This window comes from Haliotis rubra, unplaced genomic scaffold (assembly GCF_003918875.1).
Source record: "Haliotis rubra isolate DU_JTF1 unplaced genomic scaffold, ASM391887v1 Scf35, whole genome shotgun sequence".
Taxonomy (NCBI): domain Eukaryota; kingdom Metazoa; phylum Mollusca; class Gastropoda; order Lepetellida; family Haliotidae; genus Haliotis; species Haliotis rubra.
Genome location: NW_025767024.1, coordinates 378586 through 390785, shown reverse-complemented (window position 1 = coordinate 390785; position 12200 = coordinate 378586). Strand labels below are relative to the sequence as shown.

Sequence of the window (12200 nt, the reverse complement as noted above, 5' to 3'; positions counted from 1 at the left end):
TTGATTCTTAAAACCCACACAGAAGTAAATAGGGATGAGAGCTCATCGAAGAATCTATCTGTGAACATTTCTCAGACAAGGTATGACACTTTCTTCAAGTCACTGAAGGAAGACAAACCAGTTTGTTTGGCAGTGAAGAAGGAGTACAGCACAGACTATGTGCCAGATAGTCTTCAGGCCAAGTACCCAAAGGTGGTAACTCAACTGAGGGATGACAAGTGCGAAGGAATGCCTCGTGACGAACTATTGGAACATTGTAGTACACTACTTCCCAGTATCGCCATTACAGAGGAAGAAGCCATCAGTGTTGAGGCAGCTACCAGGCAACGAACTGACTGTAACTTGTGGTTTCGGTTCCGGACAGGACGAATAACATCTTCGAGGATAAAAGCAGCCTGTGCGACATCATGTGACGAACCATCATACAGCCTAGTGAAACAAATTCGTTATCCACACGAACAGATTTACAAATGCTGCTATGCAATGGGGTTGTGATCATGAAGATGATGCCAGGAGACACTACACTGATATTTCCTTGGAAGATCATGTGAATTTCAAGACCCGACCTTGTTCCTCAACAATCCTCATCCCGGGGCTTCTCCCGATGGCATAGTGGAATGTGACTGTTGTGGAAGAGGATGTGTTGAAGTGACGTGTCTGTATTCCATGAGAGATGAGGACGTCAGGGCTGGGAAAGGATCTTGTCTTGAGAATACCAGTGCAGGACTTAAACTGAAGGAAACCCATGCATATTACTCACAAGTTCAGACTCATGTCCATATTGCTGATGTAGATTACTGCGATTTTACTGTATGGACTCCAAAAGACATTTTCATTCAACGGATTGAGTCCAAAAATGAGGTGTGGAACAAGTTAGTGGATGGATCAACAAGGTTTTTGCCACAGTCATTCTTCCGGAACTTGTTGGAAAATTCTACAGTTCAAGTGGAGAGGAGAAAATCTCATCTGCAGGAAAAAGTCAATGAAGAAGAAGCCCCTTAGACAGCCTGACAAACCAAAACAAGCCACAAAAGAGAAGAAATCCAAATCCAAGGCTAAGGCAGCTGTATCAAAGTCCTCCAAAACTTCACCTAATGCGAGAAGACTGGTCTGAGGAAAACCTGGAACTTTTCTGTATTTGTAATGGTGCAAGAAACAATGCTGCCAAGGGATACATCACCAAGTATTAAGGTAAGTTCTTTAATAATTTGGTTGTTACGCGAGTTTGAATTTGCCGCTGCCCTGGGTCTTGCCAGTGATGTCAGGCATGTTTGTTCATAAATATATGGCACTTTTTACCCAACAGCAAGTCACATTATTGTTGGTGGCCACTCATGCTTTCTGCCTACCAGTGCACATGGTTTGGTACCGTCGTAGCAATTAAATTACAATGTATATATATTTGACATAATTTAAACACATTCCTATTTCTACTGTTATTAAAGTTGTCATTGGATTTTACTTGTTAAGATGTGAGTAATATACCACTGATTTTTTAAATAAAACCTGTTATTTTAATTCATTATAGTGAAATGGGCTGTTGTGAGATATTTCGATGGCCAGTTGAGTGGAGTTCTCAAGGGAACAGAGGTGGAGGATGAAGAGACAGTGGTGACTCTTCAAAAGGGCGACCTACAGGAAGGAGACTGGTGTATGGCCATTGGATAAGAATATGTACAGGGCCAAGATTCTCTTTCTAGGATGTAGGTATAAAAGACATGAATGACTGAAGTTAGAGGTCATTTTGATCCTGAGTTAGCAAGAGCTACTTCCATTTTGATTGTTAGTGGTAGTTGGATCAGCTTTTCCTGGGTCTCATTTCATCGCTGTGGTTGGTTTATAAATTAGATGCATTGTGTTTGGACTAAGTGAAAATGTAATGTCTCGCTAAAAACATTCTCAAAACAGCAAGGTATCAACAAGAGATTGGACCGAGGATACAGACTTCCACGATATATTACAGATCATGATATCTTGGAATGATACAATAAATAGAGGATACTAAGCGAGGAGCCATGTTACAATACCATCATTACTAAACAAGTTAATGATGTGGTAACATTTAGTGAGCGAAAAGCAAGTTTGATACTAAATTGTTCACATTTCAGTATACTAAAAATGGTATTTCACGAAAGTGTCAATTTAGTATCATGTTTATTACTTGTCAAATAGAAACAAGCGAAATCGCTGACAGTTTGTTGACGCTAAGAGTTTCTTGACTCAAATTATGATAAATACCATGGCATTCTGATGGCGGTACTAACATTGTGACGTCACAGCTGTAAAACGTTATGATGTTATGGGCAGTGGTATTACAATAGTGCAATATTTCCCTATAAATGTTTAACACTGCAGTATCTTCAATGAGTAATAAGATTGAATGCATAACACACTTTATCTCAAATATTTACCAACGTTAATGTGTTGCAATATACTACTCACACTTTGCTAAGGATCAAATCATTGATTCAACCGAAAACTATGATGTGGGGTCAAATTTGGTTTAAATATCTAGGCCTATTGTAAGCATGGATCCAAGTTTTCAGTATGTCACTGCATCATGTGGATCCCATACCTGCTATTGACAGATGTTGTGGGTTTGTCAGTGACCCGTGCCATGATTTGCAAAATGGTTGGTTGGTGCCATGAAAACCATTTTTATGGTTACTCATGTATCAAGTTAGCTTAGAGTGGCTATTTTCCTAAAGATGTGTTACCATATCATTATTTATCCAGTTTTAAATGGACACAAAATTCAAATTATAAATCTACGTTTAAGTAAAGTTGTGAATTTTTGTGATCCTTAACAAAGTGTGAGTAGTATAGGATGTAACATAGTAGCTTATGAATAATCCTGAATTAGTTGTGAAACTCTACAATTTTTAGCCAAAAAATATAAACCACAGTAATGAAAAAAATTATTGATATATTTTTTGTGTGAGATACAGTATCATGATTATCATTGTTTCTGTATGTAATCATACATCTCGAATAAAAAACATAGCACTTAGGCTGGGTCTAGCCTTAGTCTAGGCCATGCCCAGAAAGAGAAGATGAGTTCATTCAGAAAGTATTTTGATATCTTTAACACTATTTGAAAAACATTTATCATATTTTCAAAAACATTTCATGTGATGTAATACGCATGATCAGGAAAAGACTTTTCTTTAGTTTGAAATGTTTTAGAAATGGGACATTAAAAGAACAAGTGATAGTGTCCTAGCTCCTTGAAGAGGTAAAAACAAGAAATTATTGTTTTTATTGCCTTAGTTATACTTGTCAAAGTGTTTATCAGTTGAAATCTGTTTTCTATAACATCGTACCTGCATTGGAGTTTGTTCTGTCCTTTTAGCTGACAAAGAAGAAGCGGCAAAGCAGGCAACTCTGCTGAAGGTAGCTTATCCAGATAAGCATGAGAAGAAGCAGGAAAAGAAAGACGATTCTGATAAGGAATCAGAACCCAAAAAGAGGAAACTGGCCAACCCTGACGTGTAACAGAACCTACAAAGGTATGCAATACTTTGAAAGGGACACAATTCTCATAAGGAAAAGGATAAAGGATTTGTTAATTGTAGATTTCAATTTACTTAAAACCTAACATTACTAAGACACGTTACTTTGTCCTTCATATGTAGTGAAAGTCCCATCCTGCCAGTGTCTAGCATGCTCAGAAATTATCCAATGTCAACATTGCTGGCCTTTGGGAGGGATAGATTAAGATAATATTGGCTGGTAACAAAGTATATGAAAAATCAGCTTGACAAAACCCAAATAGGTATCTCACTTCATGAAGTCTAATTTGGATCTATGGGACTAGACATTAGAGAGTTTAACTAGAGTGTGTGCATATAAAACCAAAGTAACTACAAGCAAAAACTTGATATATTACAATCAATATTGATTAATTCTACTCAAAAACTACTTATGTCAACTTTCCCTTGGTCAATTAACCAGTGATTGTGAATCTTTATGATGTTTACAAATATTACGTTACATATATATGTCAGAAATTAATGTAATTTACTGACAATTACTTAAAAGTTCTTTATGGGCAAGTGTATGCAAAACTATCAGGGCCTGTGGCAAGTAAACATTGAAAACAAAATAATTGGAATCCTTGTCATAAAACAAATTAAAACTGTCTTTGCTCATCACAAATATAATTGACTGCAAGACCGTTTCAAAGTAAAGAAGTTTTGACGATATAAAGAGATATTGTGATGTTTGTATGAAATAATTCAAGTATTTTTTATTGTTAAAATTATTATATTGACTTTATTAGCTTTTAAAGATATACTGAATTTTTTAAAATCATATTTCAGAAAGAACCTAAGACTACAAAGGCGGCTGAAAAGAAGGCCCAGATTGGAGCCCAGGAGAAGATGGAGGAGCTCCTGGTGGTGCAGTACGGCCATGGAGACAGTGATGAGGTGGAGGAGCTGAAGCGCAGCCTTGAGGAGAAAGATAATATCATCAAGGAGAAGGAAGAAATCATAAAGGAGAAGGAGCAGTTAATAAAGGACAAGGATGAGGAACTCTTTGCCATGCAAGCCAACCTTGCCAGACTTCAGCCAAAGACAATTCAGGCATGCCCATGCAATGGTGCTCTGGCATCCTCTCTGAGGTCAGAAGGTGTACAAAATTTATTAGTCAACTGGCAGGATTATGTCCAGTCATTCAAGCCACAGAAACACTGCCGCAGCCAAGCAAATCAATATTAATTCCTCGACCTTCTGCTTTCTCCCCTCCCCCGAAATCCAGGCTTATGTCTCCACCAGCCCCGCCGCCGCCTTCCCCATCACTGTCACCTATGTCACCCCAGGCAATCACTCAGTCATCGCCATCATGTGAAGCTGACCTTGTTGACCTTGGCGGAGGGGTAATGGTCAAGAAAATGGTCCTAGACGCCTGCCTTTCTTCCGCCAAGGGATCGACCTCCAAGCTGGTCAGAAATTTGCTCCATGCATTTTTTTCTGACCAGGAGCTTGGGGGATCTTCGGCAGAAGGGAAGGGGACGAAGGCTGCTTTGCCAACAATGACAGTGGCAGCAATAAAGGGTAATTCTATTAAAGACCTTGCAAAATTTAGCCAAAAAAAGTGTTAAAGCATATGGAAATATAGAATTGAACATCTCTATACATTGTATTTATATACAGTTATTGTGTTATACAAGTTTGTGTAAAAAGGTCCACAGCAATGAAATATAAACAATTGTAATAAAAGTTAGAGTGGATATTTAAATATAATTTCATATAAGGAAGGTAAAGCAAACTAAATTCTTCAATGTAACTTGAGCAGTGTGTTTCTACTCAGTTATAAATTGTTTGTCACATCATTTATACATAGATAAAAATCTTTTTTTAAACAGTTCTACATTTCAAGCTACTTTGCACCAGTTATCAAATGAAATATTGTAACACTGTTGATACAAACATTGTCAATATTGTGCAACATAATACAGCTAAATTAAACTGATTATAATCAATCTTTTCATTACAGCGTTTGTGTTATCAAAGAGCCCGAAGACAACCGAGAGAGAGTTGGTACAAATCATCAACTGCCAGTGTGCGGACTCACGTAAAAAGAACAAGAACCGTGTGATCGCTACTGACCTCTGACTGTTACTAGGACCAGTGATACAGGTTGTAGTACATCAGGGCTTCAGATAAAGGCCGTAAAACTGTATCTGTGTTATGTCATGCACCATGTATTGCACCATGTATTGTACCATGTATTGTAGCATGGCACTGACATAATATTCAGTGATGTCGGGAGTGGAGAGTCTGGCCTTGGTAAAAAATAACAGTTTTATCACATTCCATTGAATCATGAGCTACCTCACCAAAGTACTGAGCGACACTAAACTTCGACCCCTGACAACTATAAAACTACCTCTTTTTTGCCAAATGTATCTATTACAAAACTACAGCATTGGTTGCTGTTAAAACTGTTAAATCTGTTTGTTCTTCAAATGACAATAGCATTAGCTCAAAGAAAGTAATGCATTGAAATCTCATGTTTTAAATGTTTTACAATAAATACACTTCAAGGGAAGACAATTGTTCACTGTGATCTAATTAAAGATGAATAATATGTCTAATGCCTGTATGTAGAATTTTGTTTGTTGAATCAATATTGTAAACCAATAGTGAGTGCTTTCCGCAATCTGATTGGTTACTTACCCTTGTCGAATATTGTTCGACATACCTGAAAATGATGGCCTAATAACCGCACATTAATACATTGGCACTAATACCGTTCTATTTTCGCTGCATGAATTTGCATAATTGAGGAACATTACCACCTCAAATTCTTTCTCTGGGATTTTGATACAATCTTTGAAGACGACAAATTCTTGGAAGAATTATTCAAAGATGATGGTGTATACAATCACATGGCACATAATCATATGTGATCAGATAATAGTAAAGTGATTAAAGAGCCATAAAATAATATCCTTCAATGATGTTTATTCACAAATGAACTGCTCCGCAAATTTCAAGCATTCGAGTATTTAATTTGGTACAATATTCCAAGTTTAAAGATTATTATTCAGCCAAAGAATAAGTTAATGATGCTTGTTTCTAGATAATGGTCCGCCAAAATACACAAATGCCACCACTACGGACGTTTCCACTTCGAAATTCCAGCGCTAACGCTGACCCGGCTCCATCTTGTACACCGAGCGTCCCTCCAGTCACATGGCCAACTGAAGAGAGCTTTCTGTTTCTAATAATATTGTATGATGTCATGAGTTGTATAATGACAATGATTATTTACAGATGGATTTACAATAATAACTTTGACTTCCAGAACCTGTAATACATTTTCATTGAACATTTGAGGTGAGGTAAACCTGATTGGGTGTTTAATGCCGCCTTCAAGTGTTATTGCAGGGAGAAAGCCTGCAATGCCAGTGTAGCTTTGCGTTGCTGTGAAAACGGTCATCAGCTGTAACTATGGTTGGTACTGGTTGAATATGTGAGAATCTTATAAGAACATATAAGTTTCTTATAAGATTCTTATAAGTATCGAAATTCTTATAAGAAACTTGTAAGAAACTTATAAGAATATTTCGTATGGGGGCCTTGGTCCGATGAGATGAACAATTGTCTTCCCTTGAAGTGTATTTCTTGTAAAACATTTAAAACATGAGATTTCAATGCATTACTTTCTTTGAGCTAATGCTATTGTCATTTGAAGAACAAACAGATTTAACAGTTTTAACAGCAACCAATGCTGTAGTTTTGTAATAGATACATTTGGCAAAAAAAGGTAGTTTTATAGTTGTCAGGGGTAGAAGTTTAGTGTCGCTCAGTACTTTGGTGAGGTAGGTCGTAATTCAATGGAATGTGATAAAAATGTTACTGTGATCTAATTAAAGATGAATAACATGTCTAATGCCTGTTTGTTGAATTATGCTCCTGCTCAGGTGGCCAACTGAAGAGAGCTTTCTATTTCTAATAATATTGTATGATGTCATGAGTTGTATAATGACAATGATTATTTACAGATGGATTTACAATAATATCTTTGACTTCCAGAACCTGTAATACATTTTCATTGAACATTTGAGGTGAGGTAAACCTGATTGGGTGTTTAATGCCGCCTTCAAGAGTATATCACTGCGGCTAGTGTTATTGCAGTTTCTTATAACATTCAGAGAGGGAGAGGAGAGGGAGGGAGAGGGAGAGGAGAGGGAGAGAGAGAAGAATTTTTCCAAAGGTATAATTCAGTATTGACCTCAATATGTAACAATTAATTCCAATTTCCATTTCATTCACATTCCCAGTACCAACTTACTGTTTATACACAACTACTGCCAAACCAATTCATAATATAATATTTCCATTCAGGTCCCTAGTTACAGATGAAGACCAAGCAGACACTCCCAGATTCATCATCCTCCTAAGTAATAACAAAATGTCAGGAGACTCTGGAGATCGGTACATATATCTATCACAATATTAATGTTATATATTATCATATTTCTGTATATATGGTTAGGTTTTGTCTCTATTGTTACTTTTGTCAGTAGTTTAGTCAATGTCATGCTCCAGCTGTTAAGACTGGTGCCTAGGTAATGTTTGCTTTTTGCTTTGACATTTTTGTACATATGCTTAATTTCTTGTTACTATTGTCATGCGACTCGCGTGTGTGTTATGCAACATGGCCAACATACTTGTGTCATTTTGAAGAAATACGCATTCAGCTGAATATAGATGGTTTGCCCCAGCCACTCATTCAGGCCTATACTTGGAATGATTTCATCTGTCGTCGCTGTAGCTCTGGGGGATCGCTCACCCTGCCCTAGGTGAGATACTGTGAATTGTTGCCATGGTGCCTGCATGGAGCATCAGGAGTTAAGCATGACTGTCTCCGTGGTGTAGTGGTTAGAGCGTCCACCGGGAGAGCAGAAGGATGCGGGTTTGATCCCCGACTATGTCATACCAAAACATGTTAAGATATGGTACTTGTTGGTCCCTGCCTGGCGTTCGGCGTTGATGGGTACATCAGGCCTATACTTGGAATGATTTCATCTGTCGTCGCTGTAGCTCTGGGGGATCGCTCACCCTGCCCTAGGTGAGATACTGTGAATTGTTGGCCATGAGTAACCAGAGTCCTTTAGGTGTGTGTTGTACACCCAAACCAAGTCCTGCGTTAGGTGCTTAAGTATTTGGTCCAAGTTTAGCTGTCAACAGTTGCATAATTAAATTCATCAAAGTCACAGACTCACAATCATGCTCCCCATTTCCTCTGCTTGGCTACCCTCCAAGTCATCGTTGCTTTTCTCTTGTTTCAGGTGCAGTTTACGCCTCAAGTGGGATGTAGTAGGCTTCATCAAGCACGGGTGCCATCGCCTACCGCCGTCCCAGTACATACAATGATGAATCCCACCCCCAGTCACGTCTTCCTGCAAACTGGGAAAGAAAACGCTGAGAACTTTATGGAAGTTTTCAATGACTTCTCATCAGTGCATTCCTTTCTGAAACGGGATGAATACGTGTCGGTCAGGAGCAGCAAGGTCAGCCGTGAGGAGCAATCTGAATCAAACATCCCATACGAAAGGTTTCTCTGTGTGCAGACGACAGTAGGAGTGTAAGAGCAATCCACTCTTTCCTAAGGAAACACCTCAGCTTATCAGGACAATTGGCCAGCAACCTACGGAAGTGCTGTGGCTTTCAACTCATGTACGAAGCTGGGTGGGAGTATTGGATCAGCTTGGTGCCGCCGGACGGTGGCCACATGCCGTACGATGCAACAACGTTGAAGAAACTCACTTACAATTTCGTGCTACAACTTAGGACCCAGCTGTCACAAAATCTCCGAGATCTGCTTGAAGATGGATTGGCCATAAATACTATCAGCAAGAACAATCTATCGGCGATCAAATCCGTCACTGTCCTTCCAGACGACCAAACAGCCATTCTCAATGCTCTGCAGGAGTCCATTAATGCAGTGGATAGTCCCCCAGGTTTGAGAAAGATTGTCTTCAGCTTCCGTTTTGGCGAAAAAGCACAGAAAGGAATCGACATTCCCACTTGATCCAGCCGGGCCCTGGATGCCATCACTGCCCATGTCGGGGTTAATATACGCCCCCCCTCCATGCACAGACATCATGTGGTCGCGGTGTGGCATTGCCAGCCTAGTTGGAAATAGGGGTACGCTGAGCAGCTGTATGTCGTTTTATGAAAGTGGAAACTTTCAATCGAATCTCGATGGTAGGTCAATGGATGTGACAACAGAACTGTTGAAAATAAGCAAAAGACCAAATGACGTCCAGTTTGTTCAACTATATGCGGACATTCCACATCAGCGACCCAAAACAAGGTATCACCCCCGTGTCTGGTTGCATGGCTGCCAACAAAGCAGTGAACCATGTCACTAGAGCATCATTCCAACGAGATTCGATGGAATACCTCAGTGTGGTTGGAAACAACTTCTCCATCATGAGGAACTTCCAGTGTCGTGTTGAGTTTGTCACCCGTACTCTAACCAGCATCAATGTACTGAAGCCACTCGATCTGATGGATATAGAGCACCTTCAGGATCTCATCAGCAGCCATGCTTTAATGACACCATTTCATCGCGGAAGTTTGTTTTCGGACACCGTTGCATCGGTTGTGGCTAACATTGGACTGTGCCTCGTCCACAAGCTTCATGCAACTTTGGATGTTTATAAAGGTACCGGGAACTGTGCTGCGGTGTGGTCTGCCTACCAGCTAGAGCTGGCCCTGGAGAAGTTGTTGTGGGGCAATCCAATTTCCTGGCAATCTCATCAGTGTGCTGTGAACCTTGGAGTTGGCCTTGGTAATCCGTCGCAATGCAAGACAGACTCTCTAGGATTCCTAGCTCTGGAACCCTGGGAAAAGTCAACCCAGTCTACTGACGTGCCACCACCACTAACAGTGTGGTCTTCCAGTGACCTGACACAAAATCAAATGAGAAGAGTTTTTGGTTTCCATGACCTGGTGGGTGAGCCTTCTCACATTGTTGGTCGACGGGCATTGATTATACTGATTGAAGACTTCTACCAGATGGGTGTGAGGTTTGGCATGTCAGAAAGTGACTTCCTGCTCTTTCTGAAGGGACAGGGCCGAACACCCCCTACATCAGGAACCACTACAATGAACCAGTTGACACACCAGCTGTCCCAAGCGGAGGGCGTGAAATTTCCAATGGTTTGGGGTGCCATCATTCACATGTTAAGGAGCCAGGATTTAGGTCAAATCATTCAAGCTGGCATTAAAGAGCTCGACCTACACTATTTCCCAGCTTTTCGTCTCTATGACAGTCAGAGACATCCACACTTTATGTGGCACACAAGCTTTCAGTACCTGGCCATATCTGAAAGCTGTACAGAAGGACAGCATAGGGCAAGTGTTCTTACACAAGTTGTGCTCAGTGAAATGGAAGCCCGGAAACTCGCACACGTCAGTCATCTTCGACGAGAATTCACTCGACCCTTTCCATGGATCCTGCCATGTGCAAACAAATTGAAACCAAAGGCCTTGCCTGAAAGGACACTCGTCACCGTATTGACATTTGTGAGCTGCGTAGCTCTGTTCCAGAATGAACGATTTGTGTCGTACTATGCTCTCAGAAAGCTGCACGACGAATTGCCTATTCGTCAACATGAACTCAGAAGACTGGAAATACTGGGCAAACTTCCCGTATCCAGATTCAATTTGTTTCAAATGCATCGGGTACACCAGTGATCAACCCAGAACGCTTTGTAATTGGACTATGGGTTGGGTCTTCCAAACCCTCCCACGCTAATGTTTACCTTCAGTTTTTGTCGATGAGATGAAAGCTATCAATGAAAATGGTGTATCATTTGACAATAAAACATACAAAGTCTCCATAGTAAACTTTGTTTGTGACACACCAGCACGATCGTTTGTGAAGTGCACTAAAGGTCACAGTGGCTATCATGGCCGTGATTTCTGCGTACAAAGTGGGCATTATTACATGCACAGAATGACCTTTCCTGAAGTGAATGCTGCATTTCATTCAGGGGCTATATATTTTAAAGCCGGCAAGCAGAAGCAGGCCCTGACGTCCAACTGACAAATTTGTGAGTGAGTTTTAGTTATACGCAGCTTTAGGCAATAATTGTCAAATTAAAGTTTGCAACAATGAATTGCACACAATTCCACATAAAGCATGCGCCAGTAGAGGCCCTTCACTTTTATGTTAATTGCCAGCAGTTGTTGGGAAAACCCTATTTCGTGGCAACCTCGTGTTTCGGTTGTTCCTCCCCGGCGATTGTTGTTTTGATGATCACAGATTAAAGTGTGTTGACCTACGTTAGTTTTCGGTCGTCACTCACAGGCGATGATTTTATAGAAATACTCGTACCCTTCTGTATGTTTGCTGGAAGTTACTGCAAGTGCTATTGGTACAGTTGACTTTGTATGTAAAAGATGCTTTCATCCATGTGAATGTTTATATTGTATTTTTATGCACTGTGCTAATCTAAAATAATTTACTATATATATTACACAATCGGATATTATGTATGATAACTGATACTTTCAGACATACATGGTTCTTATACCAATTTGTAATATGGGATTACGATGTACAAGTTTCATCTGTGACAGGCCATCCATGATGTTACCATCTATAGTGAATGTTTTTGTTTTGTTTAGGTCGTCCATCTTCAGTATAATAAAATACATGACCTAGAGAACGGC

At 39.9% G+C, this 12200-nt stretch overlaps 1 protein-coding gene across 6 annotated transcripts; it reads left to right on the top strand.

The window, feature by feature from the left end:
• The first annotated feature begins 835 nt into the window (after positions 1 to 835).
• On the top strand, positions 836 to 11363 carry LOC124284982. 6 transcript variants are annotated; one of them, XM_046721116.1, is made up of 7 exons: positions 836 to 1191; positions 1529 to 1703; positions 3353 to 3509; positions 4323 to 5057; positions 5500 to 5642; positions 7857 to 7946; positions 8804 to 11363. In XM_046721116.1, the coding sequence occupies exon 7, from the start codon at positions 9774 to 9776 to the stop codon at positions 11217 to 11219; it is 1446 nt and encodes a 481-aa protein (XP_046577072.1). In that variant the 5' UTR covers positions 836 to 1191; positions 1529 to 1703; positions 3353 to 3509; positions 4323 to 5057; positions 5500 to 5642; positions 7857 to 7946; positions 8804 to 9773; the 3' UTR covers positions 11220 to 11363. The 6 variants fall into 5 exon arrangements, with proteins under 6 accessions (XP_046577072.1, XP_046577071.1, XP_046577069.1 ...); XM_046721115.1 differs by lacking the exon at positions 836 to 1191 and having other exon boundaries at positions 1255 to 1703; XM_046721113.1 differs by lacking the exons at positions 836 to 1191; positions 1529 to 1703 and having other exon boundaries at positions 3127 to 3509.
• The last annotated feature ends 837 nt before the right edge of the window (positions 11364 to 12200 follow it).

Bases quoted from the DNA above. Each gene is read 5' to 3' on its own strand.
- LOC124284982 (XM_046721116.1), top strand. From the start codon at position 9,774: ATGACGTCCAGTTTGTTCAACTATATGCGGACATTCCACATCAGCGAC.